At 41.7% G+C, this 20,902-nt stretch overlaps 1 protein-coding gene and 1 non-coding gene across 3 annotated transcripts in view; one reads left to right on the plus strand and one right to left on the minus strand.

The window, feature by feature from the left end:
* F8 (coagulation factor VIII) overlaps window positions 1–20,902 on the minus strand; it is a 121,975-nt gene that overhangs the window by 86,932 nt on the left and 14,141 nt on the right. For both annotated transcript variants that reach the window (XM_032620284.1, XM_032620283.1), the window contains exons 3-9: window positions 19,744–19,866; window positions 12,758–12,970; window positions 9,427–9,495; window positions 6,691–6,792; window positions 4,636–4,857; window positions 3,647–3,902; window positions 3,180–3,351 (exon numbers count right to left, since the gene is read on the minus strand). In XM_032620284.1, the coding sequence (XP_032476175.1) occupies window positions 3,180–3,351; window positions 3,647–3,902; window positions 4,636–4,857; window positions 6,691–6,792; window positions 9,427–9,495; window positions 12,758–12,970; window positions 19,744–19,866 (1,157 nt within the window). The remainder of the gene's footprint in view (window positions 1–3,179; window positions 3,352–3,646; window positions 3,903–4,635; window positions 4,858–6,690; window positions 6,793–9,426; window positions 9,496–12,757; window positions 12,971–19,743; window positions 19,867–20,902) is intronic.
* LOC116748183 lies at window positions 8,588–8,715 on the plus strand. Its single transcript, XR_004348195.1, has one exon. It is a non-coding gene; the product is annotated as a small nucleolar RNA SNORA25 (small nucleolar RNA).

The raw sequence follows: 20,902 nt of genomic DNA on the forward strand, positions 1-20,902 counted from the left end.
AGGCCTGGCCTGGCCTTGACCCTTTGCTGCGATGCCAACAGTAGGCCGACCCAGTTCAGAGCTGGGGCGATGCTTCCGTGGACGTGTTCGCATCCATCGTCCTTCCCTCGTCTTCCCTTCGTGTCGTCCATAAGCCTCGACCCTGAACACAAATAGCAGGATGTGGAAATTACCTCCCAAGTCACCGTCTATCCTTGTATGGAACGCTGGGGTGTCAAACTTGGCTGCCAGCCTTCCTAAAGACGATTTTAGCAGCTCCCGACGATTTTAGGCAGGAGCTGCCGATGGCACAAAGTTCTCAAGCAACTTCTAGAACCTCTCGCCAGCTTCCCCTTCTGCCAGGTTACCATTTCGGTCAGGCAGAGACCCTCCGGTTCCCCTTCGACTGCTGGACCGGGCGTCCCAGTTAGTTCTGGGTGACTTAAGGTCATGTCAAGAAAACAACTGAAAGGGCAGATTCGAGGACGTGGAGACTGCCCCGTGCCCACCCAGCACTTTGCTGAGTCTCCGCAGGTGCAGCAGGGTGGACGGGGGGTCACGGCGTCTGGGCAGCAACGGCGTGATGGGTCGAGTGGGGCCTCGGCGTCCCCGGAGCTGCCGCCCCTGCCCCTGCCCCGCCAAGAGTGGACATCTTAACTTGCTCCTAATCTCAGGGGGAAAACATTTAGTCTTTCAGCGTATTATAAGTTTTTCTTAGATGTTCTTCATCAAGTTAAGGACCTTGCATTGTGCTGCTAGTTCATTGAGTTTTTTCTATCACGAATGGGTAATGGATTTTGTCAAGCCCTTTTTCTTCACATATTACACGATCATGTGCTTTTGTCCTTTATTCAAGTAATATGTTGTATTGCATTAATTTTCATATGTTGAACCATCCCTACATTCCTGAGATAAATCTCACTTGATTATAGTATATGATCTTTTTAAAATGTTGCTAGATCTGGCTTAATAACGTGGAGGATTTTTGCATCTATATCCACAAGGAATTTTGAACTATAGTTTTCTTTAAAATTTTTTGAGACTTGGTTTGTGGCCTAATGTATAATCTATCCTGGAGAATGTTTCTTGTGCATTTGAGAAGAATATGTATTCTATTGGAGTTGGGTGGCCTGGTCTGTAGATGTCTGTTAGGCCTAGTTGGTTTATAGACAAAATGAGATTAGCCATTTGTTGATAACTGTTGAAGCTGAGTGATGGGTTCAAAGAAGTTTATTTTACTATTCTTTCTACTTCTGGGTATGTTTGATAATTTCCGTATAAAAAGTAAAAAATAGTCCTCAAGTTCTCACATTAACAGAAAAGCCTTATAGGATTCAGCATATATAAGAGCATAACTTACAAACATGAAAGAATGAGGTAGACCTACATATATTGATATGAAATGATATCCAAGATATATTGTTAAAATCTACATAGTGCTTCTATTTTTGTGTGAAATATGTGCACATACACTTGTATATGTATATACTGTTTCTGAAAGGGAATATAAAAAACTGAGAGCAACGATAGCTGATCAGACTATGGGACTGGAAGTCTGCGAGGAAGGAAAGCTTGCCTTTTCTTTGCCTTTTGAGTTATTTATACTGGCTAATTCAAAAATAGGTAAATAAAATTCATGAAGAAAAACTGTACATTAACAGTTAATTAAAATTTTAAAGAAGTAAAATGAAGGTAGACATGTCCTACAAATATCAAAACATATCACAAGGTTGCAGTCATTAAAACAGTGTGGTAACAGATCAGTTAAACAGAACAGATTTTATCATTTTAGTATATAATAAAAAAGGCATTTTAAAATTAGTGAAGAAAGGATTGATTGGACCAATTGGCTGTCACTTGGGGAAATCCCTATTTGACACGATGCTCTATACCCAAAAGTAACTTCCAGAGCAATTAAAATGCTTATTGTAAAAATAAAACTGTAAATGTAAAAGAATAAAATATAGTAGACCATATTTATAATCTCTTAGAGGTAGTGAAGATGTTCCTAGGCCGAAAACATAAATGAAAAATATCCAGAAAAATATAAATTTAAAGATTGAGAAAAGATCTTGACTACATAAAGACTGAAAATTTTTATAGGACAAAAGACATCACAAAGGAGTTAAAGTACAAGTGACAGACTGAGAAAAATATTTGAAAGACAAATAACAATGTGTTAATATTTATAATGCATAAAACCTTTTACAAATATATAAGCAAAATACAGCCATGTTAAGAACCTGCCTGCCATATCAGTAAACAAAGGATGTCGCAGCCATCAGTGAGCCCTGAGGTAACTCAGGAGAGGAAACGAAGAATGCCCGGCTGTCTAGCAGTCATCAGACTGCAGCCACACCCAATGGTGCAGCTTAAGGAAACGCAGGATGAGAAAGCACAGGATACTGGCCCCAGATAGCTGAGGTGCAGTTCAAAGGAATGATTTCAATAAGCCCAGACTCTTGCATCTTCCCATACATAGAAAAGTACTAAATTCCTTAACTCGGGATACCTGGTTTTCTTTAATTAACAGTAATCTTTTGTTCCTACTACCTGCCATTTGTTGCAAAACTCCTATATACCCTGGCTCCCCCCTTGCCTCCTTGGAGCAGTTCTCTCAGGGTTACTTGAGACGCTGTCTCCCGGGCTTGAAGTCCTAAGAATGTCCGCCAAATAAAACATAACTCTCAACTTTCAGGTTGTGCATTTTTTTACGGTTGACATGCCATCTACCTATCTCTAAAGTGATTGTGAAAACATAACTCCCTATTTTTTAAAGCCACTGTTATTTGAAGCATAAGTATTGTTAATATGCTATATCAAGGGTCAGGAAACATTTTCTGGAAAGGGACAGATAGTAAATGCTCTAGGCTTTGTGGGCTATATCTACTCTCTGTCACATATTCTTCTTGTTCTTTTCCTTACAAGTCAAATGTAAAATCCTTCTAAAAGTCGTAGAAGGATATGTATGAAAGTCTAAGCAATGAGTATTTCAAATGAGTGTCAGGTTTAATGGGTGGCATTAAATATTTTGTTCTATAATATTTTAAAACAAATTTATAATCCACGTTTGTGTAACATTTATAATTTTTAAAAGATCCTGCCCATTGGAGACAAGGCTGAATTATGAAGGTTTAAAAAACTCAAAACCCTCCAGACTTTGTCTTCTTACCCAACCTTATATCTTTTCCTCAACTTACCAAAAGTGTGTCTCCAACTTCTCCATAAAGTAAAGGTCCCAGGATTCCTGATTCATACTGAATAGCTTCACGAGTCTTAAATGTTTCATCTGTGTAAGCTATAAATCGGACTTTTTTGTACTTCCTACCAATCCGCTGAGGACCATTGTTCAAATACAGACTTTTATAACTTCTGTGTGAGACACAAAAAGATGAGAGGTTGGAATGGAGAATTCTAGGTAAAGGACAGGTTGCTAAAATCCACTCTAAAATAGCCCATATGATTTAATCAAGGAAAGGAGTGAGAAAAATATAAGCATCCCTGATGTTTAGCTATGTTAATTTACCAAACATATTAATGCCCTTGCCATTTGATTCTATACCTGTACCTAACCTTAAATATGGCTTAAGGATTTGTTGTTTTGAATAACTGGGAAGAATTTTTGATTATGGGGAAGAGATAGCACCAAGAGTCAAAAGGTACTTGCCTGTCATTGGAGGTAAGGACTGAGGGAGCATAGTCCCAGTCGTCCTCTTCAGCAGCAATGTAGTGGACCCAGGTTTTAGGATGCTTCTTCGCAACTGAGCGGATTTGGATAAAGGGAGGAGCGCTGTCACCATCAAATCTGACCACATCCATGTCAGAGTCATAAAAATCATCATAATCTTCTTCTTCATTACTCTTCATCCATTTGCGGGGTTCTTCTGGGCAGCTATCTACTGTGACATAAGCTTCCATACCATCTGGAGTCAGACAAACGAATGTCAGGTTCCAATGAGACTTTCTTGCCTTAACTCTTATGACTTTGTTCTTTCTTGTTAGGCCTTCAAGGCCTTCTCTTAAGTGTTCCCTTCTCCACACCAATATCCTTTCTTGCCATTGTCCTATATGTATTACCTTCCCCATTATCTGGTACTTTCTGGTTTCTTCCTGTGGTCTTTGCACTCACCATTTCCCTTCTGCCTGACTCTCCTCCAATATATGTTTTACCCCTTTTTCAAGACTCACTCATTTGCTCAGAATATCCATTTGTATTTGCTATATAATGCTCTGGGCATCACTACTGATATCCTGGAGCCCTTATGATTACAACCTAGACAGTGCACTTTTTTCCTTTTCCCTAAATTTCTCATAAAACATCTCTTCAGCTATGACCCAAAATCCCTCTCTCCATAGTACTGAAGCCTATTTAATGTGATCAGGCTAGGAAAACAATGATACACTGTCCTCCTCACTCTTGCCACCTCATTTTCCCCTCCCTATATCACAGGTAGATTCACCAGTACATTCACAAGTACTACTAATAATCAAGCCCTCTTATACTCAAGGTGAACTATTTGCTCTGAAAACTGGCAACTAGGGAATCTCAGTTGAGGTCTAACTAACATAATCCTATACTGGACAGTGGACAGTAAATTCTATTAAAAGAAGAGCTGGATATTTATAATACTTATTTTTAAGATCCACAGATATTACCATGTTGGTGGGAAGAGATATGACAAAACAGTAGAAACTGGCCAAGGTCCATCAGGAGTGTCTGAGCAGTAAGGAATGTTATTGGTGAGATCTCCAAAGAAGCCTGGCGATGGTTCCTCACAAGAAATGTGTGCCCTTCAAGGAAAACTGAGTGCACTTCAGGGGTGGTGCCCATCCCAATCACATGCCAATAGACTGATTTCTTATGACATCCAATCAGACCTGTAAAGTAAGAATAACACAGCTATAAGCAAGAAGTAGAGAATTTGAAATGGAAAACACTTTCTAGGATAGGATGAACAAATTGTCCTTACAAATTTTATTATCTTGACTTGGAACCAAACTTTCCAAGGACACTGGGGTACTGTCAAACTAACAGCTCTTGCCAAAGTCATCAATGACTATCTTGATGCTAAGTCCAATGGGTATTTTTCAGTCTTCATCTGCATCTGTTGACCATTCGTTTCTTCTTGAAATTCTCTCCTCCCCTGGCCTCTGTTTCAACAGAGTTTTGTTCCCTTAAGGCTTAGACTGCTCCTTCTTCTGTCTCATTTTGTGACTGCTCCTTCTTTACCCATCCATTAAATGATGGACCACCCCAGGGCTCATCCCTAGGCCTTATTCTCTCGTTAATCAAATTTTCTCCCTGAATAATATCATTCATTCTCATGGTATTAACTCCAGACTGATACCTTCTCAATATCTTCACCTGGATATCTCATAAAACCCACAGGTACAAAACCAAATTTTCAATCTTTATCACCTCATCTTATTCCAGACTTCTTTATTTCAGTGAATGGTACCATCCTGAATTCAATTATGCAAGTGAGAGTTATTCTTGTCCCCACTCTCACTTCTCACATCCAATCTAACGCTAATGATGGCAATATAATTAATAACAGTAATGTTTACTGAGCACTCGTGTAACATCAAGCACTGTCCAAAGTATTTTACAAGTTTTAACTCCCAATAACCCTACGAATGTAGAAACTATAGTTATCATCCCTCACTTAGAGGCGAGGAAACTGATGCCCAGAGAGGTTAATTAACTTGATATGTGAGAGCAGGGACTTGCATGTTTTGAAAGCTAATTTCTTTTCTAATTCTGAAATCATGCATATTAATTATAGAATTCTTGAAAAATATAGAAAAGAGTTAAGAAAATATCCTTCCTCGTCCTTCATTATTTTCTTGGGTGTCTGAATTTTCCAACTCCCTCTTTCTTGGTTTACTCTCTAGTTTTATTGTAGCACATATTCAGTGGCTTCTAAGGGCTACCATTTCTGAAAATGTCTTTATTCTTCCCCCAAAGTTAAGTTATAGTTTGGCTATGAATTCTAGGTTGAAAATAACTTTTCCTTTAGAACTTTTAAGGTATTGGTTTATTATATTGCCAGTCTAATTCTCATGCCTTTGTATGTGACCTGTTTCTCCCAGGGGAAGCTTATGTATCTTCTCTTTGTTCTTTGAAATTCCACAAACCTAATTTTGTGTGGGGATACTTTTTAATTTATCCTGCTGAGAAATTTTTATATAAAGACTCAACTCTTTTCTTTTCTTAACACTTCATTCTATCATTTCTTTGGTTTTAAAAATCTCTTTTTCTTTTTCTTTCTGGGAGATTTGCTTTCTCAATCTCTTTTTGTTTTGCTTTCTGGGAGGTTTGCTTTATACCACTTTCTATCAAGTTTGTATTTTGACAATCATATTCCTAATTTTGTGAGCATATTCTTGTTTTGATTGTTTCTTTTTCATATAATCCTATTATTACATTTTTTTACTTACTAGAAACCTGTTTATTATATTTATTATATAAGGATGTAACTCAGGAACATCCAGATGGAAGGGATGATAAGGCAAGGCATACTACTTTTCTTTATCTTTGCATATTGTCTTCGTGTTTCAGGCTTTCCTTAAATATCTGTTCATCCTTGGATGCCCATTTACATTTAAGCAAAAGAAACCTTAATTTTCAGATAACTGAGGAGAACTGGAGAAGAGAGCTCTGTGGTGAATGCAGAAGCTCTTGAGGATTCTTGAGCAGGCTGTACATACCTGGCAGAGACCTGTTTATATAGCCATTGATTGTGTGCATTGCAGATGCAGGATCCACAGCCTGTGTCAAGGACTCATTTTTTCCTGAGTGCCAACTTTTCCCTGTTGAGAGAGGATGCCAATAGAGGGCCAGCTAAGTGTCTGTCTCATGTCAGCACAGTAGGCACAGATGATTTGCCCTCAAAGTCAGTAAGAAAAAGGGAGAAGACAGTACCAAAAGGCAGATATTTCTTGCTCAAAGTAATGATCTCTCCCTATATTTATCCATGACACTACTTGGAAAGGAATAATGACAGATGATAACTAGTGGAAGGGAGAATATCGGTTAATTTGCACCATGATTTCATTCTATTCATTAGCTCACTTATTTAAAAGGAGGCACATGAAAAGCATCCTAGGAAAAGGCTGCCAGTACCTGTCCCTGTCCTAACTGCTTCATCCAGTTTGCAATAATGAAAGCCCAAGAACCCGAAAGCTTTCCAACCTCGTCCCTGAAATTAACAAGAGTGAAAGGCACTATAAATATTATTATTAGCAGCTCCTTGTGCAAAGGACTGAAACTTTCTGAGGCACCCAGCCTTTGGGGAACTCTCATAAGTTCATTTATCCCTTGATCCACTCATTTGTTCATTCAGTTAAACATATTTACTGAACACTACTGAGCACTAGGCACTGATGACAAAGAAGACACAGCCTCTACCTTCTAGGCGCTTACAATTTAGCTCGAATAGACAGAGAAGCAGACAATTATAATACAGAGTGAAGAGTGATGTAAGAGAGATAAGAACAGGATATTATGGGAGCAGAGAGGAGAAGGAACCTCACTTTGCCTGAAGAGAAAGGAATACGAGGTCAAAGAAGATAAATATTTAATAAAGCCAGCAATGATGATTTAGTGTCATAAGGAGGAAGCTCAAGGTAATGTGGAAATATATAAAGAGGCAACTAACCTGGACCAGAAGGAGGAGAAACTTGGTGTGAAGCTGGAGACAGGCTTTCCAGGCAGAAGAAACAGCATAAGCAAAGGTCCAGATACAAGAAAAAGCATGGCGTGTTTTGGGTGTTACACAAAAGGTGTTCGGTGTGGCTGCAACTTGAACGGTGATGAACGGTGAGGCAGGAAGAGAAGCACAATGAGGCTAGACAGGTCGTCAAAGACTAGGTCATGTATCAGTGTGTTAAGGCGTTTACATTTTGCCTTGATGTAAAATTGAAGGATTTTAAGGGCTGGGGTGACAAGATCAGATTCACATTTTGGTAGGCTCCCTTTGGCTGCTACAGTAATAATGAAGTGTCAGGGGGCACAAAAAGACAAGGAGACTAGTCAGGAGAGAGACGATGGCGGGTGTCTCACTTCAGAAGGTGATCATGATGGCGACGAGGAAGAAATCACCCGCTTAATCCTTACAACCATCCTATGAAATAGTACTTATTATTTCACTTTTCAACTGGATAAAACTGAGACACAGAGTAAGGGTTAAGTAACTTGCCCAAGTTACTTAAAAGTAAGAGATGAAGATAAGAAAAAGTACACTCATAGAAACATAGAACACAAGAGGGGCTGCCAGGGTCTGGGGAAATGGGGAAGTGTTGGTCAAATGGTACAAGCTTTCGGTTTTAAGATGAACAGGTTCTGGGGATCTAATGTGCAGCGTGATGACTATAGTTAATCATACTACATTGAACACTGGAAATATGCTAAGGGCGTAGATTTCGGGTGCTCTCACCACACACAAGAAATAACTCTGTGAGGAGATATGTTAGTTTGACTGTAGTAATCATTTCTCTATCTGTATCTATTTATCTAAAATCATCATGATGTATACCTTAAATATATATGATTTTTAGTAAAAATTTCTTTAAAAGATAACAGGGGGCATTTAGAAAGTAAAGCAATAAGTCACTTCAAAAAGGGCTTGTGGGACCAAAACCAGGAGCTCTTAAATGCTGTGACCAAAGACTGAAATTCTCCAAAGGATGTGATAGTCACTCAACTGGGCTGTGTTTTCCTGAGGAGATAGAAACCTTAGCCACTCGTATCCATGATTGGCGATGTGGGAAAGTAAATAAATGTCTCCCACGTTTAACCAAAACTAACAAACAACCAAACAAAACAAAATTACATACATGAAACGTCGCGGGTACAGGTCTTGCCCCTAGCCCTTCAGACCAGACCTCCTGGTTTGACACGTCAGCTCCGCTGCTGGGAGCAGAAGCTGACCACGACGCTCAAGGCCAGACAGCCGCAGCAGGCCGTGTGCAGAGACGCTGTGCACGCACTGCGTCTGCAGCTGCGCCTGCCGGGAGAGCTCCGCCCCTTCCCTCGTCCCTATAAAGTAGCCCCGCCTACGGCCTGTCGGAAGGGCGTTTGCTCTAGAGTCCAAGCTCGCACTTCTCCGTTCTTTGCACAAAGAATAAAACTTTCCTTTGCTTCAAACCGTAATATAAAAGAGAAAGTAAAGCAAAAAGTCTTTGTTGATGGATTTAATAAGAGGGACAAGGTTACCCAGCTACTCTATCTTCTTACTTCATAGCTGCCAGTGGAACTCAGCTTGCATTTTTTCCTTGGAATTCATTTTCATCCCCGTCTGCATCATTCCTGAATGATAATGTCGTTTATGATCTTTCTGTAATCACTTCCTTTGGACATTAACAGCCCTCATGCTCAAGTACCACATTAAATTAATATATTTCATTTCTTTCAGGAGACCAAAATTCAGACTGCAGCTCACTAACCTTCATCAAATACAGCAAAAAGTAGTACAAATTCGTGCAAGGTCTGTGTCCTTTCTTTGGTCAGACTCCCTGAAAAAGAAGTGAGAGCACTTATCTTCTATTGAAAATCCTCTCATAGGAAAATGACACTACGAGGATACATTACTTCATCAACTGCTTTGTCTCTTGGTCTCTTATTAACTTTACCATAACATTATTTCCTTGGTGTCACATCTCCTATGCCAGTAATTCTAAAATTATTCGGGGTAAAGGACTTTTTAAAAAATTTCAGATTTGTTGCAGACCCTTACTTTTATCAAATACACTAAAAATTAATTACTAAAAAAGAAATTAAAAAGACATACAAACTACAAGTTCATATAACCATATTTCATATATGTGTATATATTCAGAACAAACAGAAAACAGAAAAAGAGGGCTTCCCTGGTGGCGCAGTGGTTGAGAGTCCGCCTGCCAATGCAGGGGACGCGGGTTCGTGCCCCGGTCCGGGAGGATCCCACATGCCGTGGAGCGGCTGGGCCCGTGAGCCATGGCCACTGAGCCTGCACGTCCGGAGCCTGTGCTCCACGACGGGAGAGGCCACAGCAGTGAGAGGCCCGCGTACCGCAAAAAAAAAAAAAAGTTATGAGCAAAATAACTACTGTCTATATTAAACACATACTCACACTTTAAATGAACACCATGTATATCAATATTTAAAGTTATCAATGTTACAAATAAGCTTGCTTCATGCTTTAACTGTTGAATTTGTTAGCTTTCTTATTATACTTTTTCACTTGATTGGGAAGTTTTCTTTGCAGGTTTATTTTGAGTAGGAAGATTTTTGTTTATAATGTTCTTTCCTCTCTTGTACTCTTTTTTTAAAATTAATTAATTTATTTTTGCCTGCATTGGGTCTTCATTGATGTGCACCAGCTTTCTCTAGTTGCAGCGAGCGGGTGCTACTCTTTGTTGCAGTGCACGGGCTTCTCATTGTGGTGGCTTCTCTTGTTGTGGAGCGTGGGCTCTAGGCATGTGGGCTTCAGAAGTTGTGGCACACAGGCTCAGTAGTTGTGGCTCGTGGGCTCTAGAGTGCAGGCTCAGTAGTTGTGACGCATGGACTTAGTTGCTCCGCGGCATGTGGGATCTTCCCGGACCAGGGCTCGAACCCGTGTCCCTTGCATTGGCAGGTGGATTCTTAACCACTGTGCCACCAGAGAAGTCCTCTCTTGTACACTTAATGCTTGGAAAGTAAAAGTTAAATTGGACAAAGAAACTAACTCACCCATACAAATTTAAAATACAGGTAAAGCTGTCTGAAAAGATTTTAATTTTTTTATTATATATTTTTAAAATTATCAAGTAGTGAAATTGATGTCTTTCAGTAGGTGAATGGATAAATAAACTGGTCCATTCAGACAACAGAATATTATTCAGCACTAAAAAGAAACAAGCTATCAAGCCATGAAAAACATGGAGGAACCTTAAATGCATGTTACTAGGTGGAAGAAGCCAATATGAAAAGGCTACATACGGAAAAGGCAAAACTATGGAGACAATTTAAAGAACAGTGGTTGCCAGAGGGTAGGAGAGGGAAGGATGAATAGGCAGGGCACAGAGGATTTTTAGGGCAGTGATATGATACTATATATGACATATATATCATACTATATGATACTATATGACATATATGATACTGTATGATACTAATATAATGGACACATGTCATTATACATATAATCCAAGTCCACAACATAGTGATTCCATGTTTCTATACAAGAGATCACCACAATAAGTCTAGTTGCCATCTGTCACCATACAAAGTTATTACAGTGTTACTGACTATATTCCCCATGCTGTACATTTCATCCCTGTGACAAATTTATTTTGTAACTGGAGGTTTGTACCTCTTAGTCTCCCTCATCTATTTCACTCATCCCTCCACCTCTCCCCCCTCTGGTAACCACCTGTTTGTTCTCTTTATCTATGAATTTGTTTCTGTTTTGTTATTATTATTATTATTTGGCCATGCTGTGCAGCATGTGGGATCTTAATTCCCCAACCCAGGATTGAACCCATGCTCACTGCATTGGGAGCATGGATTCTTAACCACTGGACCACCAGGGAAGTCCCTCATTTATTTTGTTTTTTAGATTCCATATATAAGTGAAATCATACAGTATCTTCTTTCTCCCTCTGACTTATTTCACTTAGGATAATGCCCTCTGGTCCATCCATGTTGTCACAAATGGCAAGATTTCATTCTTTTCCATGGCTGAGTAATATTCCCCACATCTTCTTTATCCATTCATCTGTTGATGGACACGTAGGTTGCTTCCATATCTTGGCTGTTGTAAATAGTGCTGCAATGAACATTGGGGTGCATACATCTTTTCGAATTAGAGCTTTCATTTTCTTCTGAAAAATACCCAGAAGTGGAATTGCTGGATCATATGGTAGCTCTATTTTTAATTTTTTGAGAACCCTCCATACTGTTTTCCATAATGACTGTGCCAATTTACATTCCCACCAACAGTGCACAAGGGTTCCCTTTTCTCCACATCCTTGCCAACACTTGTTATTTGTGGTCTTTTTGATAATAGCCATTCTGATATGTGTGAAGTGATAGCTCAAGGTTTTGATTTGTATTGCCCTGATGATTAGCAATGTTGAGCATCTTTTCATTTGTTCATTCACTTGGCACTATGTTGTGCACTTAGAACTATAATAGTGTTGTAGGTCAATTATACTTCAATAATTTTTTTTTTACTTTTTTTTTTTGGCTGCACCGTGCAGCTTGTGGGATCTTAGTTCCATGACCAGGGATTGAACCCGGGCCCTCAGCAGTGAGAGTGAAGAGTCCTAACCACTGGACCGCCGGGGAATTCCCGGGAAAAAAAATTTTTATAAAAGGTTTAACTTAAATTACTATGATTTTTAGAATGAGAACTTATAAACATGTATAAATGCTTGCTTTTCTCAGATTTTTATGTTTTTGGGTTACAGATGACTAACCTTCTGAAGTGGTCTATACGCCATTGATCACACTCTTGGATGTATTTACCTTCATGGAGGTTTCAAGGCACCTAACACAAAACTATAAAAGGCACTGCTGAGACAGCCCATAGGATATCTGAAGTAGAAAGTAGAAGAAGAGAAGAGAGACCTAATTCCAGAACTTGGCTTTTCTTGAACATTAGAGTGCATTCTGGCTACATAGGATGGGCATCTGTTCTTCTCGGAGACTACATTATTCTCCTTTCCATGGCAGGATACTAGGGAAAGGAAACCTCTTTCAGATGTTTGTACTTGCCGGCTTATTTCATCTCAATCCTACTCTTTCTTTACTTACCTTCTCTACAAACCAGCAGGGCTCCAATGAGGCCTGAGTTCACGTCTTTCACCAGGTCCACATGAGAAAGATATGAGTAGGTGAGACATGGTGGGTCAGAGGCCGTTGGACCATTTTCTTTCAGGACCTGCCAGACGTAGGTATGACTTTTACCAGGAATGACTTTATCATCGTCCTTCTCCCTTTGGCTGGTTTTATCCTCATATTCAGCACCTAAATCAAGGAGGGATAAAATTGTCCTTCCTATGCCCATTGCCCACTCAAGGAAACATCAAGTTTATTGTCACCAGTAGACGCTACACAAGAAACAGTGTTCCTGAAACTTAATTTGGAATACTAACAAGTGGCAGCTATACATGGGGAGAAGCCTTATATGTTGCAGACGAGTTCTTGACCACTAATGCAAACATGAGCGGTTGAATGGTCCTCTGAGACCTCCAGATTGTAACAATAATACTGCTTTCATTATTGCATCTTTTTACCTAATTCAAGTCAGTTCAATTCAGTAGACATACATGGGTATGTACTCTTGTCCCAGACTCTTTACTGAGCACTGGTGAGGGTCAGGGAAGGGTGAGACACAGAGATTTTTTTAAATGTTGTTTTTAACTTGGTTCTTCTCTGGCGGGCCAGACCATATCAGGGGCAGATATTTTCTGGCTGTCCCATCCTTAGTGATGTTAAAATTGACCCCTGGATTATCCTGATATGCGGCGAGCCGCTTCTGACCAGCAGAATGACGAATCACCACACGCTAGATTCTTCTCGCATCACACTTTATTGGAGTACAGCTTGGTTTCGGGCGGATGGAAGGAAGACCTCGTACGCTCGAGCCTGTCTGCTTATATAAGGGCTTAAGGACTCGTGTAAGTCCCTGATTCGTCCGTATGGTTATCGCATTTCGCAAGCCGGACTTTGGATAGGCCACTGCTTCAAAACCTGATTAGCATATTAGGTGCATACGCCCTAGCGGCATACTTAGTGCATGCGTAATGGCTATCCGGCCGCGCCCTACATCTCCCCCTTTTTTCTTTTCGACCATTGCAGCGGACATTGACCTGTACCAGTGCTCATACCGGGGTATGTACACGGTGTACCGGTAGTTTCCACTTGCATTCGCAGACACCCTCCTGCGTGCAATGCTCGCAATCGAACTGCAGGGTGCAAGGGCTGTCTTCACGTGGCATGGGCTCCTCATGGAGGTGCAATGGTAACGAGACCTCTCCGTGCAGAGGCAGCCCCTAGGGCCGATCCCCTATAGAGGTGCAATGGCGGCAAGGCCCCTCTGTGCAAGGGCGATCATATGTTTTTTAGGGTGGAGAGCCAGGCTGCGGGGGACTCGCCTTCACTGATGGCCACAAGCGCCTGAGTGAGCATTATCCTATCTCGCCGGGTTCGAATGCGAATACGACAGACCAACCAGAGACACAACACTATCCCAAACAAACAGCAGGCTGCGAACAGTCCCACACCCACCCATTCCTTAAAAAAGGAAAATGCTCTAGCTAGCCATGCGGTAAATTCTCCAAGAGTCACTGGATCCACTCTGGTTGCATTCAGCTGCAGGATATTCAACTTCTGCTTAAATATCCCCTGGCAGCCTCTGCAAGATCCTTAAGTATTTTATAATCCACCATCTCATAATATCTTTGACGCGTGGCTGGGTCTTCAAACACCGGAAAAGCTGTGGGTACCTGAGACCAGACTTCTCTGGGTATGAATGTACACTTTGGCGGTTCCCGAACCGCAGCGCCAGGGGGGGCGCTAGCAATAAAAGCGGAAGTCTGAGTACATGTTAAAGCTTTTGATTTAGCAGAAGCACAAAATGGCGGACGAGCACCCGCAGAGGCACAAAATGGCGGACGAGCACATGGGGAACTGCCATATCGTCCTCTTTCATATTCGGCAGCTGCTTCTTCCAGATCCGCCTCCTCCTTGGGATTCAACTCATCTTGAGACAAATAAAGCGCTTTAAATTCATCTAAAAGTGGATACAATCCTGGCGTTGCATCCGATTTTTCTATTTGTTTTTCTCTCTTTTTCCTAGGATTCTTAGGCCTATCTACCGTAGTCCCTACATTTTCACTTTCTGACGCACTATCTTGATGTATGCTAAGAGCTTTACGGCCCATCTGTACAATATCTTCGCATTTCCCTTCTCTTAAGCACGAATGTATCATTCTCCATAACGGAAACGTGCCTCGAGAGAGCTCCCCCATTTTGTGACGATCAGCCAAGTCCTTCCCCAGTTTTTCCCAAGATGGAACAGTCAGGCTTCCAGACACCGCAAACCATGGGGCGGCACCATCAATATCCTGCAACAGTTTACTAATAGTTTTATGTGAAATCTTAAGTCCTCGATCGTTCAGAAGGGCTTGGATGGGCTCATGGAATCCAACGGTTGGTTCCGCGGATGAACTATTCCCCATAGTTCACTCTCATATATGAGCAACTTGCTAAAGCGGGAAGATCTCTGACCTATCTAATGGCCAGGGGAGACACACTCGGTCGGGCTGATGGCACCGTAGCCACACGCAGACAAAAAGTGCAACAGCTACGAAGAGAACGAAAGCGAAAATAAAAATCTCGGGCTCTATTGCAGCAAAAAACATACCTAAACTGGACTACTTAACGGCGGTTCACTCCGTGTGTCGAGTTCTGAATCGGTCCTCCATGCGGGGCGCGCAGGTTCCCGGGTTTCGGCACCACTTGCGGCGAGCCGCTTCTGACCAGCAGAATGACGAATCACCACACGCTAGATTCTTCTCGCATCACACTTTATTGGAGTACAGCTTGGTTTCGGGCGGATGGAAGGAAGACCCCGTACGCTCGAGCCTGTCTGCTTATATAAGGGCTTAAGGACTCGTGTAAGTCCCTGATTCGTCCGTATGGTTATCGCATTTCGCAAGCCGGACTTTGGATAGGCCACTGCTTCAAAACCTGATTAGCATATTAGGTGCATACGCCCTAGCGGCATACTTAGTGCATGCGTAATGGCTATCCGGCCGCGCCCTACACTGATACCTTTATTCTACACTGAGCACTATATGTTTTCATTGTTAGTGACGTGTCATTGCTTCTACATCATTTCAGTGGACTGAAGTAGAAAATATTGAAACTCACTGACCGTAACACTTATACTTCTATTGAACTATTTTTCTAGCAACTCACCTTAGCTTCTCGGATTCATCAGGGTCTCTGAGACTCCAGAGCCTCCCAAGGCATTCAGGGTGCTCCTCATCTATACCCCATAGTACCCCACAACAGCTATACATCTAATAGAGGGACCTCTCCAGCAGAGCTGTACAAGAGACCCCCTGCACTGGCCCGCTATAAAGTCAGCCTCTTTGGTAAAGGGGTGCTCCTCCAGTGAGCACTACGGACAATTGGCTTCATCCAGAAGCAACAGCAGACCAATACCTGTGCTTGGCAGATCCTGGGGGACATTTAGAAAAACGTGAGTTGTACCTCAGGTTGGAGAGTGTGGTTCAGGTGTCTGTGTGATTGTGGGTTGGTATAATATTCTGAATAGTGAATACATTTGCATAGGGAGGGAGGGGATCATGGACGGGTAAAGAAGGGGCTTCAACTATATCTATAATGTTTAATTTCTTAAAATAAAGTAAGCAAACATGGCAAAATGTTAAGATTTGCCAAAGTGAGGTAATGGGTACATGTTTGTTTGCTCTATTATTTCCTGTACCTTTTTTTGTTTGAAATATTTCATTAGGAAAAGAATGTCCTTTTTCCTAATACTAAGGTTGGGGTTGGGGGGTTGATGAGAAGCCAAGAATGCGTGAAAATTATACCTGTCTTGGCAAGGTAGACGGTGAAAAATTGTAGGGTCAGTACATGGTGGATCCCAATGAGAATGAAGAATTGTAGGAGTGGGCAGTGAGAGAATGACAGCTGGAAAAGTAGGAAGTGATGTTCAGAATGTTGAAAGCTTGAACCTGAGATTTTGGGTTCTTCTCAGGTTGCTAATAACAAGGTCTATCCTTTGGTGAAGACAAAGTTGATTTGTCAAGACCAAGTGAAGTAGGCGGTGCCTGGGAAAAAGCATTGTGCACAGCCCTTAAAGTTCACATATCTACTAATGTCTCCATCAGAGTCTTACCTGAGCTTATATATCAGCCACCACAAATATTCTAAGCAGAATGTGTTTTGTGTAATTTTTATCTTCTATTATATGAGGAAGAACACTGTTGGGACATTTGAGAGTTCAGAAAGTCTGCCTGTCTGCTCCCAGTGTCCTGGTTAGCCCTCTAGTCCACCCCCTGCTGCTGCTGGGTCAGCCTTGCCCCAGGTCTGGCCTAGGCCCCCAGAAGCTACCTTGCTGAGACATCTCAAATTCCTGGGTGTCCAGCAGGAGTTGAGACCCACATTCTGACTCCCCATGCCAAGAATTTTTGTTGGTCTCAGTCGTGAAGGGCCATAGCTCAGTGACCCCTGGGCATGACTACTCTACCACAGGACAAATGCTGTGTTTCAGAGGCTACTCCACTTCACTCTCTGGTGCCTTCAGCTATTTTTCCTTTGCCTGATGTCTGCTCAGCAGCTTCAGGTTGGTACTTCTTAACTCGTATGCCCCCATACTGTCTTTCACAGCTCCCTCAAAGTTTGGCAGCTCATGGCCAACCTCATCTCATTCCTACTCAGAGCCTCATTTTGTGGACCTACTTACAGCCTAGGTTGGTGTCTTAGAACGCCACTTGTTCAGAGAAGAAATTAAAAGCCTTTCTCTAGTACTGGGTTTCCATTTTCAGCTCAGGACCAAACTTGATACTTCCTTTGACGGGCACTCCATGTGAACTAGCTATCTTGGCATACAGCATATGGCCACATCCAACAACAATATGGCAGGGAAATGTACTCTTGCCACTCTGGGGGAGGAGAGGACTATTTGGTGAACTGAAATATAATTTACCAGAGTTGGTTTGGGAGATAAAAATGACAGGCTTGCAAAGCTATAGAGATATAAATCAGATCAGAAGTTGTCTGGGACTGAGAGTGGGAATGGGGCTTGAACTGCAAAGACAGAACTTCTTGACATGGATTGTGTTGATGACTGCATAACTGTCTAAATTTAGTAAAAGTCATCAAACTACTTTAGATGAGTGAATTTTGTGGTATGTAAATTATACCTCAACAAAGCTGTTTAAAGATGCTATAGGGAAGCCATACACAAAAATTAATTTAAGATGGGTCACAGACATAAGTATGAAAGGGAAAAGAATAAAACTTCTAGAGGAAAGCACAGAAGAAATTCTTCATGACCTTGGGATAGGCAAATGTCTTAAATAAGACACAAAGCTCTAACATAAAAGGAAAAAAATGTGATACCTTTTTTGTGCTTCATTAACTGTTGAATTTTCAGGCTTAATTAACTTTAAGAACTTCTGTTTACCAAAAAAGAAAACTATTAAGAGAGTAAAATTAAAATTCAAGCTACAGACTGGAGGAAGATATGCAAATATTTATATCTGTCAAAGGATTTGTATTCAGAATATATAAAGTACCTCTACAAATCAATAAGAAAAAGATAAACAACTCATTTTTTTTTCAACGGGAAAACATTTAAACCGTTGATCAGATACTTTACAAAAGGATATCAGAAAGGTCAACAAGCATATGAAGTGATACTCAACATCGTCACAGATTTAACTTACATCCTGGGGCCCCCAGGTTAGTCTAAGAGGGCCAGGAGCCTGTGGATCATAACATATAAATACACAGGCTCGTGCTAGGATCGTAAATCGCATGGGCATTAGGCCATTGACTCACTGTGTTGTTCCTGGGAAGAACCACTGTAGCTGTATGTGTGAGAGATGATAGTCTATTTTCCCAGAACTCACCAGGCTTAGGGTGCAAAAGAGTCATCTCTATGGTCAGCTCCCAGCTGCAGAATTGTGGGAACCCTGGTCTCTCTAAAATGCCCCTAGATTAGTTCTGGAAGCTTCCAAGTAGATAAACCTCATGGAAATAGCCTGCCAGGCACAAGTCAGAACCTGGGATGACTTTTCCTCTATAGCACCTGCCCCCTCCTGTCTTTCACCTTCCCCCAGTCCAGGTCTGCCCTGACCTAACGAGTGCAACCTAGAAAACTAATGCTTTCCAATTTCAGAATGAGAAATTAGTCAATGCATAAGCATAGTTAGACCGTACAATACAGGGCATGTGCTCCAATAATTTCTTAATGATTTACTTGAATCTTCTTGATCTGTATATGCCATAGTCTATATGGGCAATATCACAGTCTGTTGTGGCTCTCCCTTCACTCCCTTCCTGCACTGCGAAGGTTAAGGAGAAGCTAGTTGGGGTGGGGACTGTGGCCAAACAGGTTGCTTGCTGTAATGAGGTCAGCTTGTGCTTCTGCTAGTTGGCCCTAATCACATATTTAGAAATTGCGGGGAGGGGAGGCAGAGGAAATATCTGGAAAGTATGAATCTAAGGAAGGAGAAGGAGAATTCTGTTTCATTTCTATACCATGGGCCTTGATCCTCCCTAGGAAGTTTTCTGGGCATAGGAAGGCAGATACAGTGGGATTTTTTTTTTTTTTTTTTTTTTTTTTTTTTTTGCTTTATGCAGGCCTCTCACTGTTGTGGCCTCTCCCGTTGCGAAGCACAGGCTCCAGACGCGCAGGCTCAGCGGCCACGGCTCACGGGCCCAGCCGCTCCGCGGCATGTGAGATCTTCCCAGACCGGGGCACGAACCTGCGTCCCCTGCATCGGCAGGCGGACTCTCAACCACTGCGCCATCAGGGAAGCCCCTACAGTGGGATTTTTAACATCCGCGGCCTGGCTCCCCAAGGGAGAACAGGGGACAGCAACAAACTTTAGGGTTTAGACTGAAATGACAAGGTTCTTGACTTCATGAAATGGGCCTAGGTTTGAATCCCGAATCCACCTTTCGGTAGCTGTATGCCCTTATACTCAATACTCTTCTGTCCCTAGGATGACAGGACAATAGGAGGGCATTTGACTCACCTTCAGAAGACTTCCAGTAGGATACGCCGATAGCATGAAGACTAACAGGATGAGAAGCCATATTCTTAAGTGTAATGACCACCGTGTCATAAACCTCAGCCTGGATGGTAGGACCCAGCAGACCTGCAAGAATGAGATGTCCCCCAAAGGTCATTTGGAGGGTGGCACTCCAGAAAACCTGTTATCACAAAACTGATGGTCAAAGTCACAGTAGAGGAGCACGCCCCTATGGTTATTGATAAAAAGTAGTAGCTGAATGCACGAATACATGAACTGCTATAACCAGCTCAGCCTCATAGTTGTTCTGAAGACAGATTTCTGGCAATTCATTCAATGCATTTATTCATTCAACTAATAACTGAGTTCCTACTATATTCTAGAAACTGCCCTAGGCACTAGAGATGCAGTAGTTAACAAGACAGATCATGGAGATCACATTCTAGAGCATTAAGCATGTAAATAAAGAAAGAAGAAAATTGTATGTTGTTATAAATGCTATAAATGATGATGGCGTGCTAGAAAATGATGAGGCAGGAAGTAGAGGACACTTTAAGTATGGTAAACTAACGTGGTTGAAGCAAAGTGAATGAGCAAGGGAAGAGTAGAAAATAAGGTTATCGAGGCAGGCAGGGAACATAACACGTAGGACTTTGTAGGCTACAGCAGTTTGGATGAATTTGGAATTTAGAAGAAGCAGACTTGGGACTTGTTTTGGAGGAAGAGTGGAAAAATATTAATAAACAGAAACATCAATTAAATAGTGTTGGGAGACCAGAAGGGGGCGCTCTCACACCCTGTGACAATAGCAGAAGCCAAGGGGAAGAAGACTCCTCATCTTTCCTGGCAAGGGCTCAGCCAATGAGCAGCCACAGACTCTTTGTTTACTCTAGCCCTTCCAACTTCCTTTTCCCCTCTATAAACTGTGTTCCTCTCCCTTTGCTATTCAGGGACTTGTTTGTAGCTTGCCATGGTTGCAGATCCCAGATCGCAATTCTCTGCTGATCCTGAATAAACCCATCTTTTCTGGAGAAATATCTGGTAGTCTATTTATTTCAACAAGGTCAACAAGTCAACAAGACTTGCTCATGGGTTGGATATTGAAGATAGGGGGGAAAAAAGTGAGAGAGCCAGGAATGACTCCTGTGATTGTGGTTTGTGC

This window comes from Phocoena sinus, chromosome X (genome assembly GCF_008692025.1).
Source record: "Phocoena sinus isolate mPhoSin1 chromosome X, mPhoSin1.pri, whole genome shotgun sequence".
Classification (NCBI taxonomy): Eukaryota; Metazoa; Chordata; class Mammalia; order Artiodactyla; family Phocoenidae; genus Phocoena; species Phocoena sinus.